This window comes from Gadus chalcogrammus, chromosome 8, assembly GCF_026213295.1.
Source record: "Gadus chalcogrammus isolate NIFS_2021 chromosome 8, NIFS_Gcha_1.0, whole genome shotgun sequence".
Taxonomy (NCBI): Eukaryota; Metazoa; Chordata; class Actinopteri; order Gadiformes; family Gadidae; genus Gadus; species Gadus chalcogrammus.
In genome coordinates, this window is record NC_079419.1 from 1,357,061 (window position 1) to 1,380,153 (window position 23,093).

Consider the following 23,093-nt stretch of genomic DNA (forward strand, 5'->3'; position numbering starts at 1 on the left):
GTACGTCTGTTTCTTGAGGTTATAAAGTACTTTTAAGGGCGAACCTCCAGTGCACGCTATCCATTACTCTTATCATCAAAACATGAGTATATTGAGCTGCACCATTGGTCAGTCCTGACTCATTGTATCGGGCAAAGGGATCGCAGAAGTTGTAGGCGAAACAATCAGCTAGCTAGTAGCCAGGCAGCATTAGCCATTCACGGCTAGTTGCTCCATCCCCGTTACTGCTGGGCTGCTATCTATGCTAATGGTGGCTGCACGCATACTGCAAATTAATTCGACGGGGACGCTGTATGGGTGCAGTTCACATGTTTGAGTCATACGTAAACATGAGATTTAGGGTAGTGATTGTGTACATTCTCAAACGGAGTCTTTATAATACCTGACGTTACATTTAATCGCAGTGTTGTGATTTTTTTTTACGCGATGCAGCGAACATACCGACTAGCTAAGCGAGCAAACTTCACATAGCTCAGTGTTAAACGAGAGGGCGTGATTACCAAACTCATTCAATAAAGTGGTCGTGGTACGAATGATGACCTGCAGTGCATTGCAATTGATGGGCAGTGTTTTTCCTCCACCGCAAGCCTATATTTAGCTCCTCGGTTCAGTGCAGGTGCTAGTTAGCCTGCTAACTAGCATGCCACATCTAGTCGTGTTGTGCACTGAAGTTGGTCGTGCTAACCGTTAGCTCGCCAGCTTGTGTGTGTACGCCAAGGCGTGTTTGCCTCGACGGTCGAGCTCTTTCCTTCAGCTCTGTGTCTATTTTAAAAAGTACAGACGAGCGTAACGGGGGCTGTTCGTATGGCAGATGTAGGAGTGGGTTTAGTGTTTTGGATTACACCTGTGTGCTTCATAACTTTGTAACGTTATATGGGGATGGCGACGGCTGGGGAGCTGTGAGCGAAGGATATGAACGTTTTTCTCATGGGTATGTTTGCCAATGGCACTTCGTGGTTGATTTTTGTTATCGTCATAGGACTAGGAACTAATACAGCAAGCGAAAACCCAATGGGGGACTTATGTATTGTATAAACTGAGTAGTTATTGCACGACCTGGTCGGGGAATGTTGTATCTTAACGTTATACGGCGGGTAGCACATGCTCTCGCAGGTCTAAACAATGGTTCGGAGACTTTAACATGGGCAGTGTTCCTATAACTAGGAATGGTGCTACTGTTTGGACACGGGAGGTTATGTTTCATTCGGACAGAGTCTATGTAGATGATGTAAAAGCCCTGGTTGTGCTTATGGTTATCCCTGCGTTGCACGTGTCAATCTATGTCCACAACTGTCCGCGCGTTTACAAACAGGAAGTCGCTTGATTGAACCTGGCTATCAGTCAATCACCTCAGCCATGGTCACTATCCACACCAAACGACATGCTATGTTTATGCTTCACTTTAGAGTGATGTTCAACACACACGTGTCTCATGCGAGCACGAGTTACGCCTAGTCGAAAATCGAAACTAACGTTATGCAATAAGCTACGAAAAAATAACACGTATCGCTGCTGTTTGCGCATCATTTGGATACAAGTTACTGCACACTACGGCTCCAATGTGCTCACTATTGGTAGGATACCATAAAGGGTCGACCAGCCATAGAAGAGTTCCGATCACCCTAGCAATCATTTCTGTTTTTATTGTGCTTTCTGGTGAAAAGTAAATCATAATTGGTTTTCTAGGCTTGGCTGGGTCAAATTCGATTGGTTATGTTTCAATTAAGGACCAGTGATTTATCTGAACAACATACCCCGACTGTTGTTCTTTCCACCCGTGGTTTCTGCATCGCCAAATCATATTAGCTCTCTCATAGGGAGTATTTTTAGTCGAGTGTGTGTGTAATATCTGCGCCCTGGCTTCCTTCATGCCAGCTCACCGCCCTGTAGGAAAATGCATTCATAGCTACAGTAGCCTTCCGGACTTTATGGGGCTGTGCGAGCACAGCGTTGCTAATGGGGCGGGGAGTTACTTCATGTAATGTAACTGGAAGCTTTTTAAATGAGTTGTGACAGATGTAGGTCCTTCAAGCACGTCAAAGGGATTCCATGTAGAGCACCAATATGCTCAAGGAGGTTTTTGCTTCAGTCAGGGTTGCAGTCATTTTTCTTGGTACTGAATCACTATTGGGTCACTTAGATTCCCTCTAGATTTTTATTGTCCACTTTGGTCCCATTTATTAGGTGAAGACATGACCCATTGTTATCCCTGGTGTATGACATCATTCCACAAAGCCCGTCTCAGCGGTTCCCCTGATATATATCAGTATCTACACTGTGGTCCTTGATCAAACAAACACCTTAAACAAAATGTACACACTGTTTAATTCATTGATGTGACCAAATTGTTTATGGTCCATTGTGAATGGTCAGTTGCCTAAAATAGACTGCTATGTTGCACCAAAACCCAACCTAAAGTTATCAAGAGAGCCTTTGTGGACGCGGTGGTCTCTGTGTGACTCCTAGCGTTACCCCACGCCGTGTCTTCATGCCGTGTCTGTGTTGTCATGCAGGTGCCCACGTTCTGCTGCCGAGGAGAGAGCACCAGGATGAGGACGCTGTAGGCCCCCACCGTACTATGGCCGCGTCCCGTTCCTCGCGCGTCACGCGGTCATCAGTGGGGCACAATGGACTGGACGAGAACTTCTGTGGCCGAACCCTCCGGAACCGTAGCATCGCCCCGCCCGACGAGACGGCGGCGTCGCCCGTGCCCCGGGCCCGCTCACCCAAGAAGAAGCAGGAGACGCGGCAGGACGGCCAGTCGTCGCAGTCCCCGTCGCCGGGCAAGGTAGCGGACCCAAAGCCCGCCGAGGGCGAGCCGTGGACCGGCTCCCGGAAGCGCAGCGCGCCGTGTCCGGACAAGGAGGGGTCGGAGACCTGCGTGAGGGGGAGGGGGGCGCGGGAGTCCTCCCCTCAGCTCAAGAAGGCCAAGCAGGGTCCGCCTTCTGAGGCGTCTTCTGGAGGAGCTGAGGACGACGACGAGGAAGAGGAAGAGGAGGAGGAGGAGGAGGAAGAAGACGACATCGATGAGGACGACGACGCGGCGTCCATCGACGCAGAGAGCCCTGGGTCGGTGTTCGACGACATCAAGGACAACGGCCGCGCCTCGCCCGTCCTCGCCGACGCGATCAAACGCGAGGCGGACGAGGTGGAGGTCACGGCCGGTGGGCCCCCCAACGCCCACGGGGCCTCCAACGGCCTGGTCGAGGTCAAGGCGGAGCCCGCCGGCGGCCCCCGCGCGCCGACCGTCGACGCGAAGCCCGCCGCCGCCGGCCCCGCGCTGCCCAATGGCAGCCAGTCGGCGGCGCCCCCGTCCCCTGAGCTCACCGTGCCTTGTAGAAACTCTACCCCCGTGCCGTCGGAGCCCCCGTCGGCCCCCCCGCCGGACCCTTTAGCGGAGGACCCGCTCCCTGAGCTGCTGGGGGCCGAGGAGCAGGAGGTGGAGGTGGAGGTGGCGTGCTCGGCCCGGGAGGAGGCGGTGGTGACGGAGGCGGAGGTGGGGGGCACCAACGGGCGCGCGCCGTCGCCGCGGGTGGAGGTGGTCGCTGTCGCCTCCTCCTTCTCCTCCGCTCACGACGTAGACATTAGCCCGGCGAACCACCGCCACCAAAACAACAACAACAGCCACTCAGGAGAAAGCTCACCCCCGCTAGAACCCCCGCCGGCCCCCACGCCCTCCCCCACAGAGCCCGTCTCCCCCCCCCCACACACACACCCTGCCGGCTCCCCCACGGACCTCGGATGCAACCCCTCCCCGCCGTCGTTCACGGAGCCCCACGAACACAGATACACCCTGCGGACTTCCCCCCGGAGGGCCCCCCCCAGCGGCAGGCCCTCCCCCCCCAGGGACAACGGCTTCCTGGGGGGGGGAGAGGCGGAGGTGGAGGTGGAGGAGCAGCAGGAGGAGGCGGTGGCGGTGGAGGTGGAGGAGGAGCAGGTGGTGGTGGTGGAGGAGGAGGCGGTGGAGGAGGTGGTGATGATGGAGGCCTCCCGCCCGGCCACGCCCGAGGAGCCCCCGCTCTCGGACCTCGTGGGGCCCCTCCTCAGCGAGGCGCCGGCCTCGGTGGGGGCCGGAGACGGGGGCGGAGCCGGGGTGTCGCTGGGGGCCCCGGAGGACATTGGGCCCCTGAAGGACAACGAGGCGGTGGGCGGTAAAGCGGGGGCCGCGGCCACAGCGCGGACGGGCGCGGAGGAGGAAGAGGAGGAGGAGGAAGAGCCGGATGTATATTACTTTGAGTCGGACCACCTGGCACTGAAGCACAACAAAGAGTATGTTGGGGGAGCTGGGAGGTTTCTCTTTTCTTTCTGTCACCGTTCCTCTGTCCTTGTTACTCTGTGCTCTTTGAAGACTTCATTCGATTTTTTTTTCCCTCTGTCATACATCAGAAAGCTGTTGGGTATTCCTGTTGGATAATGGTACAGGTCAATAGATGCTCAAGAAGCTCAATTCACCACTGGCTTATTTTTCCCACTTGGTACGCAAAGTTATTCCTTTTTGACAATGTTGGGTATCGATAGAGTTGTGCGAGTGTTGCACTGATTCCCACTCCCGATAATGCTGCTGGGTGTTTCTCTCAAACTGGCGGAGATGTGCAGTCATTGCGTCAGTGTTTTCTGAGCGGGTAGCATTAATGGTGCAGCGTTCACTGGACCTGACATAACACCGATAGGGAGACGGTACCAATGGCCCGAGGCGTCTGCCTTTCTCTGTATCTTAAGTGTGCCGGCGTATCCTTTTAGTTGGTAGCATAAAGACACTTTAATAGTGGCTGAATGCCGAATAGCGGTCTTAATTAGATGCCCCTCACCAGAGACCAAAATTGTAGCCAAGCATCTCTGTTAATGCCAGCATTTTGACTGCAATGCTGGGAACAAAAGGCTTTGGCATTCAGAGTAACTTAATTTGCAATGGAACTTCTAAATGTATTTCTGAAGAGGGCAACTCTCCAACCCACATGCTGCATCGTCTTGTATGTGTTCTTCCATAACTTGGTAGTTGGTTTTTTGTCTGTGTGTACAACATTAGTGACCATTGATGTGGAACAGTGGTTTTGAGTACAAACCCAAGCTATTTGAAATGGCTGAGTGTCTGACTTTGACAGTCCGGTTTTCCGGTTCAACCAGTTGGACCCTTTTAATTTCGCAAGGGCAACAGAACGATGAGCAGATCATTTGGATTCACGTGGATAAGTTCTGTAACGTGAATCATTTTTTACTTTCAGTGGCCACGCGTTACTACCATCTTGTACTGAATAATTTATATTTTGATTTTATTTAGCCTAGATCAAAACGTGTCGTCTACTGGACAAGTTCAATGGTCTGAAGCCAAGCCTTTAGTACAGCAAAATAAAGGGGAGAAGAAATGGAAGGAGCCTTTAAATTGTCAATATATGAAAAGGTTGTAAAAAAATAGACCTTCCCCAAAACTCCTAAAACAGCCTGTGGCTTGACATTAACTGATAAATTAAGGAATTGACATCATGCCGTAGTTGAGGACAGAAACATCTCTTTTTGAGAATGTTTATCACTTGTGCATTTTATATGCTTTATATCCTCTCGTGTCACTCCCTTTTGTCTATCTTGGCTAGCTCATTTATGATTAACTAACGTTAGTTTATGACCTATTGCCTCAACCCCCTGGCCCTCACACTCCACTGCTCTCAATCTGCCAGCTTCATCCGGCTGCAGTTCACTGCCCGGCCATAGGGGGCTAGTAATGAGAAGGGATCTATGCTTCTTACACGTAGTCCCCTTTCAAGCAGATCGGGAGAATGAAGATACCTTGAATATCTCTACAGGTGTATCTGTGCCTGGTCACTAATGGTAATCATATCTATTGTACAGCAATATGTGGCTTGGGTTTTCTGGTCACACTTAATGCCTGGATGCTCGCCATGTGTAGTGAACCTAATATGTCTTCGTCGTGAGAGGAACACTGCAACGCTGAGTGGTTTTCTCTTCCAGCAGATAATGTTTCACTTGGCGGGTTTGCATTTTGATTATCCGCCTGGTGAGAACAAGCCGCTAAATTTAGGTTTTCCAAGAATCCCCATGAGCGTGAAATGCATAAACTGGCTCAGTTGATTTGTTTCCACGCCCTGGTTAAAGCAGCGCTTTGATCACGGAAGCACCCTGATGCAAGAATTATTAAATACGTTGAATAATGGAGGGGGCCTTCCTCAGGTGCTTCACGTGTCACATGGGATTATGCACGGAGACTCGTGTTCGTCCCCCAATTCCTCTGTCATTCCTTACATGAGGAGGGATATGACTCTGGGCCGATTTGGGAGAGTGACCTTGCAAAGGGATTTCAGAGAGTGCAGGGCTAGATTTACTCTAGGTTTTGTCTAATGCCCGTGCTGTGTGAGAAGCTCAAGTCATTAAAACGAGGCTCTTCATTTGGTCTGTGACAGGATATTGGAGGGTTTTGGTTATGGTCTTAAGGATTTGAAAATCGTTTTTCCTTTTTTTTTTTCATGTTTCTGTTTAGTCCTGCATATTTTTATCTTGTTATTTTCGTTCCTACGAGCAGATGTTTGCTGAGGCTTCTCTCCATGGAGTCACTGATAATCTTTACCTCTTCACTGATTTAAAAGCAGCATCATTTAGTTTAAATCACTGTAAATAGAAGTAAATACGAGTTAGAGGCATCGCCGAGGGACCTTCAGATGAACCTGCTTTTTATATCACGTCATGTTGTGCAGGATGACGGGAAGCGCCAAATGCAGCAATGAGTCTGACAAAGGCATCTGTGGTTAAATGGTACCCACTCATCCCAATCCCGGAGATTGGGGCGCATCAAAAAAACATAACTAGCTCTAAATGGGCCGGGTGCATCTCATTGATTTTCATTCATGTCCATCGGAAACGGGATCGATCCACTTCCGGAAGCACCTGTGCGCAAATGAGGTTATAGATTAGGAGAAGAGGGAAAAGGCTGAAACGTTGCTCTTATTGCAGCCGCTGACTCACTTCCTGATGTAAGCCATGGCGTCATACCCCCCCCCCCTCTTTCATTCATTCCCTCTGCCCCTCCGAAGACCCCCGAAGGCTTTTGTGATAATGTCACACCATCCAAGTGTTGGGAGGTTTTTTATTACCTTTACTTCTTTAAGCCACTGGGTTGCCCCATTGTTGGCTGTCTGGTGTCACACAGAGGGGGTGCATACCGCTGTGTGAATGTGAAGAGGTGAAGCCACAGGCAAGGGTTGTTTAGGATTTGAATCGACCAAATGCACCAATTGAGTCTTTTCCATTGAGTAGCGCGATACGAATGTTTTTTCATTCGATTATCCAAAAGGGAAGTCCGTGCGGGGAACCTTTTTAAGTCTACTACTACTTAACCCTAGTCGGAGGGCCGGCACCATGGCACACAGGCGAGAGAGTCCCCTGCCCCTTGAAATCCCTTCCCCAGACAGAGATGGCGGGAGGTATTCCTGCAGGCAGGTTGTCGGTGTCTGTGCGCCACTTTGTATCAAAGTGTTTCCAGAGGAGGGAGTCCCACCGTTGCATTATGCACGCAGGTGAGCGCGCCTCCGTGTGAACGTGAGGCGAGCTCTCCTAGAGGTTTGATTCGGTCTGAATCATGCATGTGGCTCCCCTCTAACCCCCCCCTCCCAGCTACCAGCGCCTGCTGCAGACGATCGGAGTGCTGGAGGCCCAGCGGACGCAGGCCGTGCTGGACCTGGAGACCCTGACGCGCCACCAGAGACAGGCGCTGGCCGCGCCCGTCAGCTTCGTGGAGCAGCTGCAGAAAAGGGTAACGGCGGCCGACGCGTGGAGTGCCTCTCTCTTTCGTGATCCGTTCCCGCGTCCGTGGCGACGGTCGGTGAACAGGGAAATTAGATTTGAATGTGTGCAATTATTCAAAATAAGTCATAGTTCATACACCTGGTTCCTTATAACTCCCATCCCTTGAAGGTGGACGTTCTTCTCCACGCTGTTATAACGTTTAGGTAGAAAACGCTTCTTTAGTTTGACGTTCCTCAGTAGAACGTCGATGTTGACTTTGCCCCCCCCCCCCCCCCTCCCTCGGCAGGAGAACATGGGCATGCCCTGCCCCCAGCGGGTGGTCCAGCTCCCGGACATCGCCTGGGACAAGTACACCTCGGGGCTGGGCGACTTCGAGCGGGAGTTCTGCGACAAGAAGCGCAAAACCCGGCAGCTGAAGCTCATCTTTGACCAGGGTGCGTGTAACCTTAGTGTGTGTGTGTGTGTGTGCGTGTGTGCGTGTGCGTGTGCGTGTGCGTGTGCGTGTGTGTGTGTGTGTTGGACGGAACTCGAAGGTGAAACAAGTAACCGTGGGTCTCTGCCAACTAGGGATGCCCACCAGGCCGACCAGTCCGGTGGAGCCGAAGAAGGAGGGCGAGCCCTCTGCCATGTACTCACTGCTGCCCACTAGTGACACCCTGGAGAACGGCAACGACTCCCAGGTACACCCCCCTCCCCCCTCCCCCCTCCCCCCTCTCCGCAGTGACCCACACCAGCATGTCGTGGTCGCTCTGTTGGTCTTTTCACGTTGAATGGTTACCGCGTCTGTGTTGAATCACGGCGTAGCGGTATAGACGTATATATCTGCGCATTTGGTTACTAAGGGACAGACGAACCAATATAGACCAGTGAAAATACCTACACCAGGACCCAACAGCGAGCCCTGGCCTGACCGATGAGCATCCTTTTTCCCTCCGATTTGTCTCCCTTCACTTCCACCCAGAGGTGGTCTTGAAAGGGGGTTGGTGTGTCAAGAGCTGGCCATTTATCACGGCCATCGGCACCATGGGCGCTAGTAGCCTTTGCTTCTCATGCAGGCGTGTAACCCGTGCACTTATTACGGTATCTCTCTAGATGGGAGCCTCCTCCTGATTGGGGCTTACTTGTTTGTGTGCGAGGTCCCACCTGGCTCGGGAGTTGTGCATATTCTGAACGGATCGGGGATAACGGACGCCTCCGAGGTGCAAGCGCACTGCAAGCCAACGTGACGATTCCTTCCTTTGATGTCAATGTTGATTCTTCCTTTTTTTTCTTTCTTTTTTTTAACATCCCAAAGCGGTCGACGGGGGACTTCTGGTTTCAGATCGTTTCTTAGTCAAACCGGGTCTATTTCCTTTTTTTGCGTTCTCATTTATTTTCATGACTATATGCACTTCGGTGTGCAGAGCGGCTGCCAGAACGGAAATGGCAGTTGCGTTATGTGTCGGCCGTGTCCATATTCAAATGCCCCAAGGGGCATATCGCTATGACTACCGTCTCCAACATGTGGTTCCTCTGGTGTTTTCACAGCTGATCAGAGGAAGGATCTGCAACTCCAACAAGCCGGACACCTTTAACCAGCTGTGGACTGTTGAGGAGCAGGTACGCCCGGTGCCTTCATGTGCGGGATCATACTGGGGGTAGGGGGGGCGAACGAGGGGGGAATGTGACGCTGAGACACAGCTGGAAGGGGGGGAGGGTGTGTGTGACGAGCTCATCGCTAAAGCACAGCGAAGGCACAGCAAACATCATGTCTGGGCTGTCAAGGAGACCGCAACGGTCGCCAGGCAACCAGAGGGGGGGGGTGGGGTGGGGTGGGGTGGTGTGTGTGTGTGTGTGTGTGTGTGTGTGTGTGTGTGTGTGTGTGTGTGTGTGTGTGTGTGTGTGTGTGTGTGTGTGTGTGTGTGTGTGTGTGTGTGTGTGTGTGTGTGTGTGTGTGTGTTATTTAGAATGTTTTGGCCCTTTTAAGTCAGGACAACACAAAAAGGTATCGTAGAGTCCAGAAGGCACACTCTTCCTATGTTTCCCTACGGGTTTGGGGTTCTGGGATCCTCCTTTTTGTAAACTGGCTCTTTCTAATGCATTTCCAGTGAGTTTTGGTCAAATGTAACGCGCAACATGGAAACCGTGACGTTAACGCTACATTGAGAGGCTTATTCATTTACATAGTGGGTGTGTCCCTACACTGAAGGAAGTGCTGGCTGCTGCAGTGAGAAGGGTTTTCAACCGGTCCTTCTTCTATCTGTTGTTGTTGTTGTTGTCATACAGAAAAAGCTGGAACAACTTCTGCTCAAGTTCCCTCCTGAGGAAGTGGAGTCTAAAAGGTGGCAGAAGATCGCCGACGCGTTGGGAAACCGGACCACCAAACAGGTGACTGACCGTTAATGTTAAAGCATTTCAGCCCATTTTAAAAGATGTACATGAAATTGGGATTTGTGGGGCCGGGGGGAGACTGACCTTACATTCACACTACCTCGGTCCGTCGACGGGTCTCAGTGCCTCTGCATGGGCTGCTCTCGAAATGCATTGTGGGTCCCTCCGTCCTACTGGATCCATTTTGCATAACAAGCAGGAAGAAGCAGAGTTAATTTCAAGAAATGTGGAATCGATAGGATTGTTTCTCATCACCTGATCCTTTATATTTATATCGGCTTTGTACACGCCCTCGGTCATCCGTCGACGGACGCACCGTAGGGTGAGAATAAATGACGTGACGCTGTTTGTGGGTCATCTTTCTGGGCCGCCTGGGTCAAAACTAGGGATGCACCGAAATGAAAATTCTTGGCCGAAACCGAATATACTGAAACAGTTGGCCGAAACCGAATACCGAATGTGGCTTTTGCTGTTATTCATTCATTTTGCTTTAATTTTTCACCATTGCATTAATCAAACAATTAAATGTCCTTTATAAAAAAAAAAAAAAATGCAATAATTTTTAATCAAAAATAAAAATGTTTGGTGTATTATTTTCGGCCATTTTACTCCTTCGGCCGATACCAAACATTATGTTTTGGGCCATTTTCGGTGGCCGAATATTCGGTGCATCCCTAGTCAAAACGATGCCTTTCCAGACACCTCGGCGGGGCTTCACAGCAGGCAGGTGTTGTGTGTGTGTGAAGGCCTCCAGGCCTCCCTGGAGATGATTAACCAGAGGGGGCGCCTCTCCTTTGTGCTCCAGGTGGCCAGCCGGGTCCAGAAGTACTTCATCAAGCTGACCAAGGCCGGGATCCCGGTTCCTGGAAGGACGCCCAACCTGTGCATGTACACCAAGAAGGTAACCGCGGCAACCCCGACTGGATCCACACAAATAACAAAGTACCTTTTTCCGTTGGGGGACAATACCGGTCTGGATGGCGATCAAGCCGTCATCATAACCGTCTCTCTCCGGGCTTCACCGAAAACATCAGTGGCTGCCAATGTCATTTGGCCGAAGGGTTTTGGTGTGTTGATTCTGCCTAAAGGCGTAGACACGCATCAACGCGGTGCGTTGGCAGCTCCACGGGCCATCCGCAGCATCAACGCCACCTAGCGTTATGGTTTCAGACAAACGTTTTAGTTTCTAATAAACATTGACATCTTTCTTTTTCTCATCTTCGACGATTTTTACACAAACGGCAGTATACAAAACAATACTGTTGGAAAAACAAGGCAATCTATCTCTGGCATCCATAGATGTCGACCAGTGTAGTTGTTTGTTAAATCGCCCCCTTGTGTACATGTGGTGTAATGACACGTAGTGTAAGTTGAACACAAATATAGAAATGAAAATATAGTCTTTTGCATGGCAAAAGATTCAGACCAACCACACAGAAGCGTGTTCAGGCCTTGAGAGCTTTTCATAAGAACTCCCCTGCCACCAACGTAAACAATAGCAATATAGTTGGTTTCTGTGAGAGGACATTTAGCCAAATACTAGCATGGTGATTCACTGTAATGTTGTTCACAGACTAAGTACTGATGACACATTTTGATTCCAAAGGACAACGTAGCTATATGGATGGCTAGTTATAGAGAAAGATATGGAGATTGCTAGCTAGATAGATGTATAGTTGTTTGTTGTTTACGTCATTTTGTCAAATTCTACGGCTTGAAATGCCCTTTCGACATCGGCTGTCGTCTAGTTTGTCAAAAGGTTCCTAAAAAATGGTACGTTTTAATTTTGGTAATTTAGAAATAAATAATAATTAATAAATATATTTATAGTAATGTAGTTATTTAAATAGTAGAATAAAGTAGTGTTAATGCTGCTATGTCCATGATTTACAAGAACAGGCTTGTTACGTACATAACTTGGTCCTGTTAAACCTGTTAGCTTTCTTTGAAAGAGTGAAGGCTACTACTAGGCAAATATTATCATAAAGGTGACATATTATACCCCCAGGTGTGAGTGGGATTAGCGCGTACAAGCCGTTCTGAAAATCTGCCTCTTCTGACATCACAAGTGGGCGTGTAACAGCTAATCCCACTCACACCTGGTGGTATAATATGTCACCTTCAAGAACTTCCGCAGCTAACCATGGGGATGTTATGCATACGAAGACCTCATTAGAGTGTTATGGTGTTCAGAACCAGAGCGTTGACGCCTCTACTTCCTGTCCCCCCCCCCCCCCCCCCAGGTGTCAAACAAGCGGCAGCACCACCTCAACAAGCACCTGTACCGGCCCTCCACCTTCCTGGCGTCCTACGAGCCCCCCGTCTTCATGGAGGAGGAGGACGAGCGCGCCGCCTACTACAGCAGCCTTCAGGACCCCTCAGCCGACGACTCCGTACGTTACCGCCCTGCTCTGTCTCTCTCTCTCTCGCTCTCTCTCTGGGTCTCTCTCTCTCGCTGTCTGTGTTTGTGTGTGTGTGTGTGTCTTTCTGTGTCTTATTGGTTTGAATGCCTGATGTTCCCTCCTTTTCTCCCTTTTCTGTCTCATTTCATTAATTCCTTCTGTGTGCTTCCTCCTCACTGTCAATCACTCTGTATCTCCCTACTTGTCCCTCGACTTCTCTCTCAGCCGCGTTTTGCACGACTGGGTTTTGAAGAAGCTCTTAATCTTTGTTTTTTCATCTTAATGTGGTGGAATGAATTTCAACCTCCATGCAGAAACTGAATCAGCTGGAAAATAAAGTTGCATCGAGCCAGAGCACAGGGACATGAGCCGATCTTAAAGCTGCTGTAGTAAACAGAAGGCACAAGAGAGCTTGATGAGAAAATCTGGCTCTTGTGATTTCTCTTTTGAGTACATCCCAGAACTGCTGTAGACAAGAGAGAGAGAGCACAAGAATTAGAAAATAAACCGGAAAAAAGGAGTGCATTTTCAGTATTGCCTCTGGTTTAAAATAAGTGCGTGAAATAAAAACTCCCTAATGCCATTCTGTGTGTTTGTATAACTGCATAGCGGACTCACTACGGTGGCAGGATGGCCAGTGTTGGGTGTTTGGGGCGGTCTCTGGGTATCCATGTTGCTTGCTGGTGTTCAACCTCTCTAAATATGGGGCTCACTACATCCACTCTCAACGACATGGCGTGTCCTGGCCTCCGTCTCAGACCCTTCATACCCCTAGGCCATCTTAGAGCAGTTCTTCAATATGTTTCTGTGTTTCTGTTTCGGGACAGAAGTGCAGTAACAAAAAATAAAAAAGGTTTCCATCTGCGGTACACCTGTCAGTGTAGGTGTTCTGACTCTGCAGAACAAGTGCCACCTGGCCAATCTAATTATTTATTCAAAGTTAGCCACTGGCCATGGTATAGGATACATTTTATTTTGCTTTTGGCATACCTCCCCCATAATCCAAAATTCCTAATAAGTGCTGACTGGGAGCAAAGTGTACATTTCCAATTTGCCTTCTTACCTTCTTACCTACATACCCTTATCGTTCTTCTGCAGGACGTGTGATCCCAGTTAAATCTGCATTTCCGGTCGGCCCTTGCGTGGCTCTCCAGTGTGCATTGACTTTGGACCTGCTGATGTTTAGTGTGTGTTGCTTTCATAACCTCCTCCAATCCCTGGGAACTGACCTGTCATCCGAGTGCTGCTTAGGAACGTTTCTTGTCTATTTGAATTGTTTTCAGGGCGGTGGGGGGGGTGTGTGAAGCAGAGTGTCCTGCCGTGTCCCTTCTGTCCGCTCTGCGGCAGAAACACCTCGGGATAAAGCCCCCTGATTGCTTTGAACACACAACACATGCACCTTCTTCCCAAATGAGGAACTAGAGGGATGGACTGTAGATCTCTCTCTGTCTGTCTCTCTCTCTCTCTCTGTCTCTGTCTCTCTCTCAGAGAGAGAGACGGCAGTAACCTTTTAAGCAGAGCTAGGTCATCGTGCCACGCTGGGACCACAAGCTGCCGGCTAACACGCCAACAGAGAACCTCCAACACAGCCGGGGGGGGGGGGGGGGGGGGGGGGGGGGGGAGCCGAGTCTCAAAGGCGTCGTTGCCAGAGGCAACGGTCACGTCTTGCCTCTTGTGTCACTGATGACCCCTGGCGTTGACGCTCTTAAAGGGCCACTCTCCGGCGTGTAGATGGTTCCTAATCCGGTCTAGCAAAGTCCATTTAATTTGAATAGCCCTTAATCACGGTCTCAGCGGGCCTCCCGGGCCACGTTTCCCGGCGCCTCCCTCTCCCCTCGAGACCTAATAACACTGAGAGAGAACAGGGGGCCCTCCTTCAATGGACGCTCAGCGGTGCACAATCGGGGTCAATCTACATCGGCTGCGCCGGAATATACCTGGGTGTGCCTCGATGTTTGTGGCTTGCTATTGGTCTTGTGATTTGTGTTTGCTCTTTGCAGAAGTAGGTGTGTATTCGATACGCTAATGACTGTGATTGGGTAATTAAATTGGTCCAGATACCACTAGTTCAGAATGGGTTTAATCCGAGGGTTAACAGAGTGATCCTGGATAATCCCAGTGATTATTATAAACAGCCCAAGAGAGAACAAAGGCCAATCCACCCTCTAATTTGAAGTGGTCCAGTGTCACGCATATGGTCTAATCGTGTGTGTGTGTGTGTGTGTGTGTGTGTGTGTGTGTGTGTGTGTGTGTGTGTGTGTGTGTGTGTGTGTGTGTGTGTGTGTGTGTGTGTGTGTGTGTGTGTGTGTGTGTGTGTGTGTGTGTGTGTCAGGAGGAGGAGGGCGTGCCTGAGGAGCTGAGACACCTTCCTGAGTACCAGGAGCTGTTGGAGCTGAAGAGGCTGAAGAAGAGGAGGCTCAGGGAGATCAGGGACGAGGGCAGCACGATGCAACACCCGGGCTATAAGGTACCCCGTCATCATACCCCCTCCGTACCATAGTACCCCCTCCGTACCATAGTACCCCCTCCATACCATAATACACCCCCTCCATACCATAATACACCCCCTCCATACCATAGTACCCCCTCCATACCATAGTACCCCCTCCGTACCATAATACCCCCTCCGTACCATAATACACCCCCTCCATACCATAATACACACCCTCCATACCATAATACACCCCCTCCATACCATAATACACCCCCTCCATACCATAATACACCCCCTCCATACCATAATACACCCCCTCCATACATCCTCCACCTCCCCTCCCCTCCCCGCGTCACCATGGCTACGACCCCCTGTGCCGCCGTTGACCCCCGGGGTGTTGTGTTGTCAGTGTGACGCCTGCGGCGTGGAGCTCATCCAGGGGACGAGGTGGCACTGCGCCGACTGCCCGCCGGACAACGCCGTGGACCTCTGCTCCAGCTGCTCCGACTGGTGAGGCGCCGTCCCGAGGCCTCCGATGGGCTCTCTCTACCGTAGCGCCGTGTATCGTGTCTGCTCAGTGCTGTGTGTGCCGACCAGTGATGGTACGCTCCGACCAGTGATGGTACGCTCCATTGAGGCCATTCAGTGCTGTGTGTGCCGACCAGTAATGGTACGCTCCATTGAGGCCATTCAGTGCTGTGTGTGCCGACCAGTAATGGTACGCTCCATTGAGGCCATTCAGTGCTGTGTGTGCCGACCAGTAATGGTACGCTCCATTGAGGCCATTCAGTGCTGTGTGTGCCGACCAGTAATGGTACGCTCCATTGAGGCCATTCAGTGCTGTGTGTGCCGACCAGTAATGGTACGCTCCATTGAGGCCATTCAGTGCTGTGTGTGCCGACCAGTAATGGTACGCTCCATTGAGGCCATTCAGTGCTGTGTGTGCCGACCAGTAATGGTACGCTCCATTGAGGCCATTCAGTGCTGTGTGTGCCGACCAGTAATGGTACGCTCCATTGAGGCCATTCAGTGCTGTGTGTGCCGACCAGTGATGGTACGCTCCATTGAGGCCATTCAGTGCTGTGTGTGCCGACCAGTAATGGTACGCTCCATTGAGGCCATTCAGTGCTGTGTGTGCCGACCAGTAATGGTACGCTCCATTGAGGCCATTCAGTGCTGTGTGTGCCGACCAGTAATGGTACGCTCCATTGAGGCCATTCAGTGCTGTGTGTGCCGACCAGTAATGGTACGCTCCATTGAGGCCATTCGGTGCTGTGTGTGCCGACCAGTAATGGTACGCTCCATTGAGGCCATTCGGTGTCTGTTAACACGGCTCAGAGTGCTGACGTGTGACGTCACGTTTCCTAGAAAAGGAAAGATTTTCTTGCGAATTGATTTGCGAGTTTGCTTTACCAACGATGTTAGTGATATATTTGAGAATAGATTGTCTTCATATAAAAAATAATAATGATAAACTTAACGTTTATGAACTTTTCCTTTTTAATACCCCAGGGGAATGCGTGAACGCCTCGACACGTTTCGATTGGTAGTGATTATCACCTCTTGAAATCGATTTATTTTCATTTTGAAAGAAACGCATTGAAGCAATGGAGAACTCCCTCTCTCGTTCGGTTGTTTAGAACAGAAAATCCGGTTGCCAGGACAACGTGGCGCTTTCACTCTAGTACTCTATTGTTCACATTGTGGGTCAGCTGATCATATGACCTGTATATGTGCCCCCATCAAATGGGTCGCACCATTTGCCTGTGAAGACCCAGTAGGGTAGAAACGCTGCTGGTCATTTTTTATTAATAAATGATTATGGGAGCTTAAGCAGTGCTGCGGATTACATTTCTTTCACTCAATATTACTCCATTTGTCCTGCTCCTGGCCAGGAGGTGCGACGTGCACACAGCTACTCTTTTGAACATTGAGGCTCCACAAACACACACCTGACCGGCGTCTCTCGTTGTCATCGCCGGCACTGAGCGCCTCAGTCCCTCACTGTTGCCCCCCCCCCCCCGTGTGTGTGTTTGAGTGAGCCTTGATGGGCTGATCTTTCTGTGTCAGCGGCGGCGATGAAACGCGTTCGCCGCGGTCAAAGGGGACGTAATCTCACGCATGGACCCCCGAGGCAAAGGCTGCTGCTTTAGTCCCGTGGTACGGCCTTTAAAGAGCTCAGCCGGTCAGGGTCAGGGTTAGAGTTAGTGTTAGGGTTAGGGTTAGTCTCAGGGTTAGGGTTAGTCTCAGGGTTAGTGTTAGTCTCAGGGTTAGTGTCAGGGTTAGGGTTAGTCTCAGGGTTAGGGTTAGTCTCAGGGTTAGGGTTAGTCTCAGGGTTAGTGTTAGTCTCAGGGTTAGGGTCAGGGTTAGTGTTAGTCTCAGGGTTAGAGTTAGTGTCGGGGTTAGGGTTAGTCTCAGGGTTAGTGTTTGTCTCGGGGTTAGTGTTTGTCTCGGGGTTAGTGTTAGTCTCAGGGTTAGTCTCAGGGTTAGTCTCAGGGTTAGTGTTAGTCTCAGGGTTAGTGTTAGTCTCAGGGTTAGGGTCAGGGTTAGAGTTAGTGTCAGGGTTAGGGTTAGTCTCAGGGTTAGTGTTAGTCTCAGGGTTAGGGTCAGGGTTAGTGTTAGTCTCAGGGTTAGTGTCAGGGGTAGTGTTAGTCTCAGGGTTAGGGTTAGAGTTAGTGATAGGGTCAGGGTTAGAGTTAGTGTCGGGGTTAGGGTTAGTCTCAGGGTTAGTGTTAGTCTCAGGGTTAGGGTCAGGGTTAGAGTTAGTGTCAGGGTTAGGGTTAGTCTCAGGGTTAGTGTTAGTCTCAGGGTTAGGGTCAGGGTTAGTGTTAGTCTCAGGGTTAGTGTCAGGGGTAGTGTTAGTCTCAGGCTTAGTGTTAGTCTCAGGCTTAGTGTTAGTCTCAGGGTTAGGGTTAGTCTCAGGGTTAGTGTTAGTCTCAGGGTTAGTGTTAGTCTCGGGGTTAGTGTTAGTCTCGGGGTTAGTGTTAGTCTCAGGGTTAGTGTTAGTCTCGGGGTTAGTGTCAGGGTTAGGGTTAGTCTCAGGGTTAGTCTCAGGGTTAGTCTCAGGGTTAGTGTTAGTCTCGGGGTTCGTGTTAGTCTCAGGGTTAGTCTCAGGGTTAGTCTCAGGGTTAGTCTCAGGGTTAGTCTCAGGGTTAGTCTCAGGGTTAGTCTCAGGGTTAGTGTTAGTCTCGGGGTTAGTGTTAGTCTCAGGGTTAGTCTCAGGGTTAGTCTCGGGGTTAGGGTTAGTGTCTGGGTTAGGGTACCAGCGGTGTAAAGACGTGTGGCTCCGCCCCCTCTCCCGGCAGCCTGTTCAAGACGGAGACCCACTCGGCGGATCACCACCTGGAGCCCGTCAGCCAGCCCGACTCCTTCCTCGACCGCGACTACCGCCTCCCGCACGCCGCCGGCTACAACTACCTGGACCCCAACTACTACCCTGCCAACAGATGACAGGGCCCCGCCCGGCCCCGGCTCCCCCCTCCCCCATCTCGCTCGCTAACCCCCCCCCCCCCCCCCCCCCACACACACAAGGCCGCTCGCCACCCCGGCTCCGCCCCCCCCCCCCCCTGACCACCGCTTCACCTGGCGGTCGGCCAAGGGGTGTTGGGGGGGGCTTCCAGGGCCGACCGGAGTGCTGCTGGTGGGGGGGGGGGGGGGGGGGGGGGCGGCCTGCCTCCCTCCCTCCCTCCCCACCATGACGGCGGCCACCCCATGTCACGTTATTTTGACGGAAAAATGAACCCGGACAACGGACGGCACGGCAACATTCCCCCCCCCCCTCCCCCAGTGTGCCCTCGAGCTCTTCTTCCCCCCCCCCCCCCCCCCCTCCGTCTGCATCTCTCTGGCGTTGCCGGGGGACCTAAGTGATCAACCCCCGAATAACAATCTGGTGTGTCTGTTGAGCGGGTGAATGTGTGTGCGGTGCGTCAGCGCGGTGCGTGCTGTTGTTTATTTACAGGCGGGGGGGGATTGGGTATATCTGAGTATTTATGAGCCTGGTTCCTCCGATGAGAACCGGGTCGGACTGTTATTATGGAAACGCGTCGCCGTGGAGACCGCTGCGCGCTCGACGGACCCGCCTGGAATCACGGTGGCCATGTGACCTTCTACATATGAAGGCCCCCCCCCCCCCCCCTCTCTAGATATGAAAGGACCACGTGCCACGTGGGGGCAGGGGGGGGCAGTTTAGTGTTAGCATAGCGGCGAGCTAGCCCGCCGGTCACTCTTGGAGACTCTTCACTCCCCCATCGTCTCTGTCACTCTCGAACCCTCGTAACACATTTCTCTTTTATATCCAAATGGTTTCTGCTGTGTTACTAAAGACCTGTTCAGTTCTCCCCCCCACCCCCCCGCCACGCTCCTCGTAATGAAGCACTACAGCCCTGCGAGCTCGCGTCACGTTGAAGGAAGAGGCGTCAGGTGTGAAGGGCACTGGAACGCAGAGGGAGGGAGGTGGGGGGGGGGGGGGGTCTTGTTTGTTTTTGTGATGCCTATTTTTCTGTCACCCCCCCCCACCCCACCCCCCTCCAAAAAAGATGTCCGCTCTTGTTAATCATGTGGAGTAATGCAAATATATGGTGTAAAGTAGCCGGCATTAGTTGCTGTGTGCCATTTTTGTTTCTCTATTTTTGTTTTACCTCACCATCGACCATCGTCACCCGAGCCGTTTCAACCCATCGGTCCTCCTTTATTTGGCGGTCCACATAAAGGTCCATTTGAAAGTTAGAAAAAAGATTGTATTTTTATGAATCTATTTAAAAATCAAAAGAATCGAGGCAATTGTCGCCTCCAACCACAGTGGAAAAACCCACGCAATTTTATACACATAGATTTGGTTGTGCTTGAGTAGAGGCCATTTTGAATGGGTTTTGTTCCGTCTCCCTCACCCCCGTGCCCGCTTCTGTATGTGTATAACAGTCTGTTCTTATGTAAAAATAAAAAATAATGTACAAAAAAAACTGCTAGAGGAGAACTGTGGAAATAAAAGTATGTGAAAATAGTGTTTATATTCTCCTTTTCTGTGTATTGCCCTTTAGTATTCACAAATGTTGGACATACCGTCAATTATTAATGTGTCAGGGAGACATTAGTGAAGTTCAAGCTAATTTAGTGGACAATACAAATAGAGACTTTTTTTTAATTAGTACTTATTGTAATTAAGCCTGCTGAATATTGTTCGACAAAACCCGATACACGTTAATTGTTAAGGGGTTCGTTATCTTTGAGTCAATGACAAAATTCACATTAATGAGTGATTAGGCCTTTCAATGTATGGGCATTTTGCGTTATCTACCAGTAGATGGCGTCATTTGGTTAGCGATGACTACTGAACTACCATGCAACCATCAAAAGAAATGCTCAACAATACTCAATTAAACAAATGCTCTTGCTTTATTTAATAAATATCTGACTCAGACAAGTAATTGAATGTAACATTGTCCCATACATAAAGCTTGAACTTTAATCAATTATAAATGCAATATATATTTTTGTTAGTTTTTCACCTCACTTTATGTACTGACACCAAAAGGCAATACGCTTGATTGTATTTGTTGCATGCTTGCTACAGAATAAAGCATGCTGCACATGATAGTCAGAATACCTGTACAGTTTGACAGGTATACCCTTTCCCTCGTCTTTTCAAGACACTCGCACTGCACAAAACAGAAAGAAAAAGCGCTTTATCTGAACCACAAACGCTCCTCGGAATCACGGCGGGCCATAAGTCGCGTTGATCATTTCTCCCCGCGGCGCAGTCTGTCCCCGGCTGTCGGGCTCGGAGATGTAGCGTTAACCGTTGACGGAGTCCGATCAAGATTAGAGAGCAAAGACGGTGTTTAGTTAAATAAGAGACTCGAGCGCTCTGTGTCGGCCCGGATGCGTTTTATTCAGTGTCACTAGATAGAGTTAGTTCATCACTGATACTGATAGTAAAACGGAGTGTTCAGATGACACCAACAGCATGCATTTCACTGGTGCTTAATGTACGTGAGTCTGTAGGGCTTATGCTTTCTGTGTCTGGGTGCGTTTTCCATTGAATGGCTGGGTTTTTAATAAAGATACACAAGAGAGAAGAGAGAGACACAGTCGGTCACAAATGATAAGCGGGTCTCCCGGTTGCCGCAGAGTGGGGGTCCCTCTGAGCTTTTAAGAGACGACCCTCTTAGCAGGAGTCCAGCGCGAGGCGCATCTGCGTCAGCCCCACCTCCGGTGAGTCGCCGTCGATCTGGAGACGAGAAGACAAACCCGCTGAGGCCACGCCCAGCATGAACACACACACGCAGCCCACACACACATTCACATATATCACATACAGATACACACACACACACACACCTCAGATACACAAACCTCAAATATACACACACACACACACACACACACACACACACACACACACACACACACACACCTTAAACACACACGTGCATATACCTAACAGACACAAACCTCAAATACACACACCCGATACACAAACACACATACACTCCTCACACACAAAACCCTCAAACACACACACACCTCACATACACACTTCACTGACAAACTCCTCAAAAGCACACACACACACACACACACACATCTCACACATCTCACACACACACACACACATCTCACACATCTCACACACACCTCACACACACACCTGCCATCTCTCTACCCCCTTTCCCCAGACATGGTCAGGTGACCGTTCTGGTTTCCTGCACCTGTTTTCGAACCGTCGACCCAAAATAAATTGTTTCTGAACCCGGAAAGTCGTTTCCCAGCTGCTACCCCAAAACACGGGCCGTGTTCCAATACCCGTACTGTTCGTACTAAGTACGAAAAGAAGTATACTTCAAGGACCCGGATGCCGTACTCAAAATGGGCTAATCGTGAAGTGTGGATCGAAGGACACTCTCCGTACTCAACGGCAGCCATCTTAGCTACGTAGCGGAAGAGGCGGAGCCAGGCTGAGCCAAAGTCGGCGCATTTTCCACATAGCCTGCATTAATAGAGTCATTTTGTAGTTTTTATAGCTTTTTATAGCTGCTAGGCGTAAAGAGTTCACCGTTCAAAGCGGGATGTTTATTGCGGGGGAGGAGCCACGGCGGCAGTCGTGATCGTCATTTCCGGTAAGTGCACCACGGAGTACTCGATTTGGAACAGCACTCACATCTGAAAAATTAGCGTACTCAAGTGAGTACGGATAGTGCAGATAGTGTACTTCCTTTAAGTATACTCATGGAAGTACGGGTATTGGAACACGGCCCTGAACTCCCCCACTGCACTCCCCAACTATCAATCTCTTCTCTAGATTTCTTCCTTGCTGGTTTAAAGGGGACCTATTATGCTTTTTCGACTTTTATGACCTATAATCGTTGTTATAATGATTGATCGTCATGTTTAACCATACACAAAAAACGATGTAGATTTTCGGGAAACTCTTCCTCTCATCTTGGCGCTAAAAGCATTCTCTGTCAACGCTCGGTTTCGTCCTTCTCCGCCCCCTCGCCCCCCTCCTGCCAACCCAACTCCGTTGTTATTGGTTACCTTCCTTGAGGCGCGCGCACGGCCAGATTTGACCAGGCATATGGGGGCGCGGCAGGAGTGCCTCTACGACTACGTAGATGATTTCCCGGAAATGTGAATCAAGTGAATCGCAAACGTTGTCCCGAGTGTTTAGCGCTCTGCACAGCCACCCCAGACTGTCAGCAGGGAATACGTCGAAATGCATGTACGTCATTATTTGACACTTTAGTATGGTTAAACATGACTATCAATCATTATAACAACGTTTATAGGTCATAAAAGTCGAAAAAGCATAATAGGTCCCCTTTAAGGGTGTTTTTTCTTGCCCTTGTGGGGGCTTGGGTAAAGGGGGGTGTCATCAATATTGGGCCCTTTGGAGACTGTATCGTTGATTAAGGGCTATACAGATACAATACAGTTGAACGGAACGGAAGGGAACGGGTTCAGGAACCACGGCTGTCCTGGTGAGACCGGGGGGGGGGGGGGGGGGCTTCCAGACACTCACCCGGTGCAAGAGGTTCTGTTGGTGGTAGAGCTCAGCCAGGGAGGTGCTGTCTGGACACGCGCCCCGGTCCATCTGGGAGCAGGAGGAGGAGGAGGAAGAGGAGGAGGAGGAGGAGGAG

At 50.5% G+C, this 23,093-nt stretch overlaps 2 protein-coding genes across 2 annotated transcripts in view; one reads left to right on the top strand and one right to left on the bottom strand.

Annotated features, from left to right (window-relative positions):
• Nucleotides 1–9: 9 nt before the first annotated feature.
• On the top strand, nucleotides 10–18,434 carry LOC130387139 (ZZ-type zinc finger-containing protein 3-like). Its single transcript, XM_056596133.1, has 13 exons — nucleotides 10–931; nucleotides 2,514–3,880; nucleotides 4,010–4,269; nucleotides 7,621–7,759; nucleotides 8,039–8,186; nucleotides 8,320–8,432; nucleotides 9,280–9,351; nucleotides 10,018–10,119; nucleotides 10,928–11,023; nucleotides 12,366–12,515; nucleotides 14,857–14,991; nucleotides 15,368–15,468; nucleotides 18,264–18,434. Exons 1-13 carry the CDS (start codon nucleotides 913–915, stop codon nucleotides 18,406–18,408), a joined length of 2,847 nt encoding a protein of 948 aa, XP_056452108.1. The 5' UTR covers nucleotides 10–912; the 3' UTR covers nucleotides 18,409–18,434.
• A 1,913-nt stretch (nucleotides 18,435–20,347) lies between these two features.
• The window catches only part of LOC130388334 (adenylate kinase isoenzyme 5-like), a 40,413-nt gene continuing 37,667 nt past the window's right edge, over nucleotides 20,348–23,093 (bottom strand). Inside the window, exons 9-10 of the mRNA XM_056597795.1 lie at nucleotides 22,976–23,093; nucleotides 20,348–21,184 (exon numbers count right to left, since the gene is read on the bottom strand). The exon at nucleotides 22,976–23,093 is cut by the window's right edge and continues 98 nt beyond it. Of these exons, the coding sequence (XP_056453770.1) occupies nucleotides 21,122–21,184; nucleotides 22,976–23,093 (181 nt within the window). The 3' untranslated portion in view covers nucleotides 20,348–21,121. The remainder of the gene's footprint in view (nucleotides 21,185–22,975) is intronic.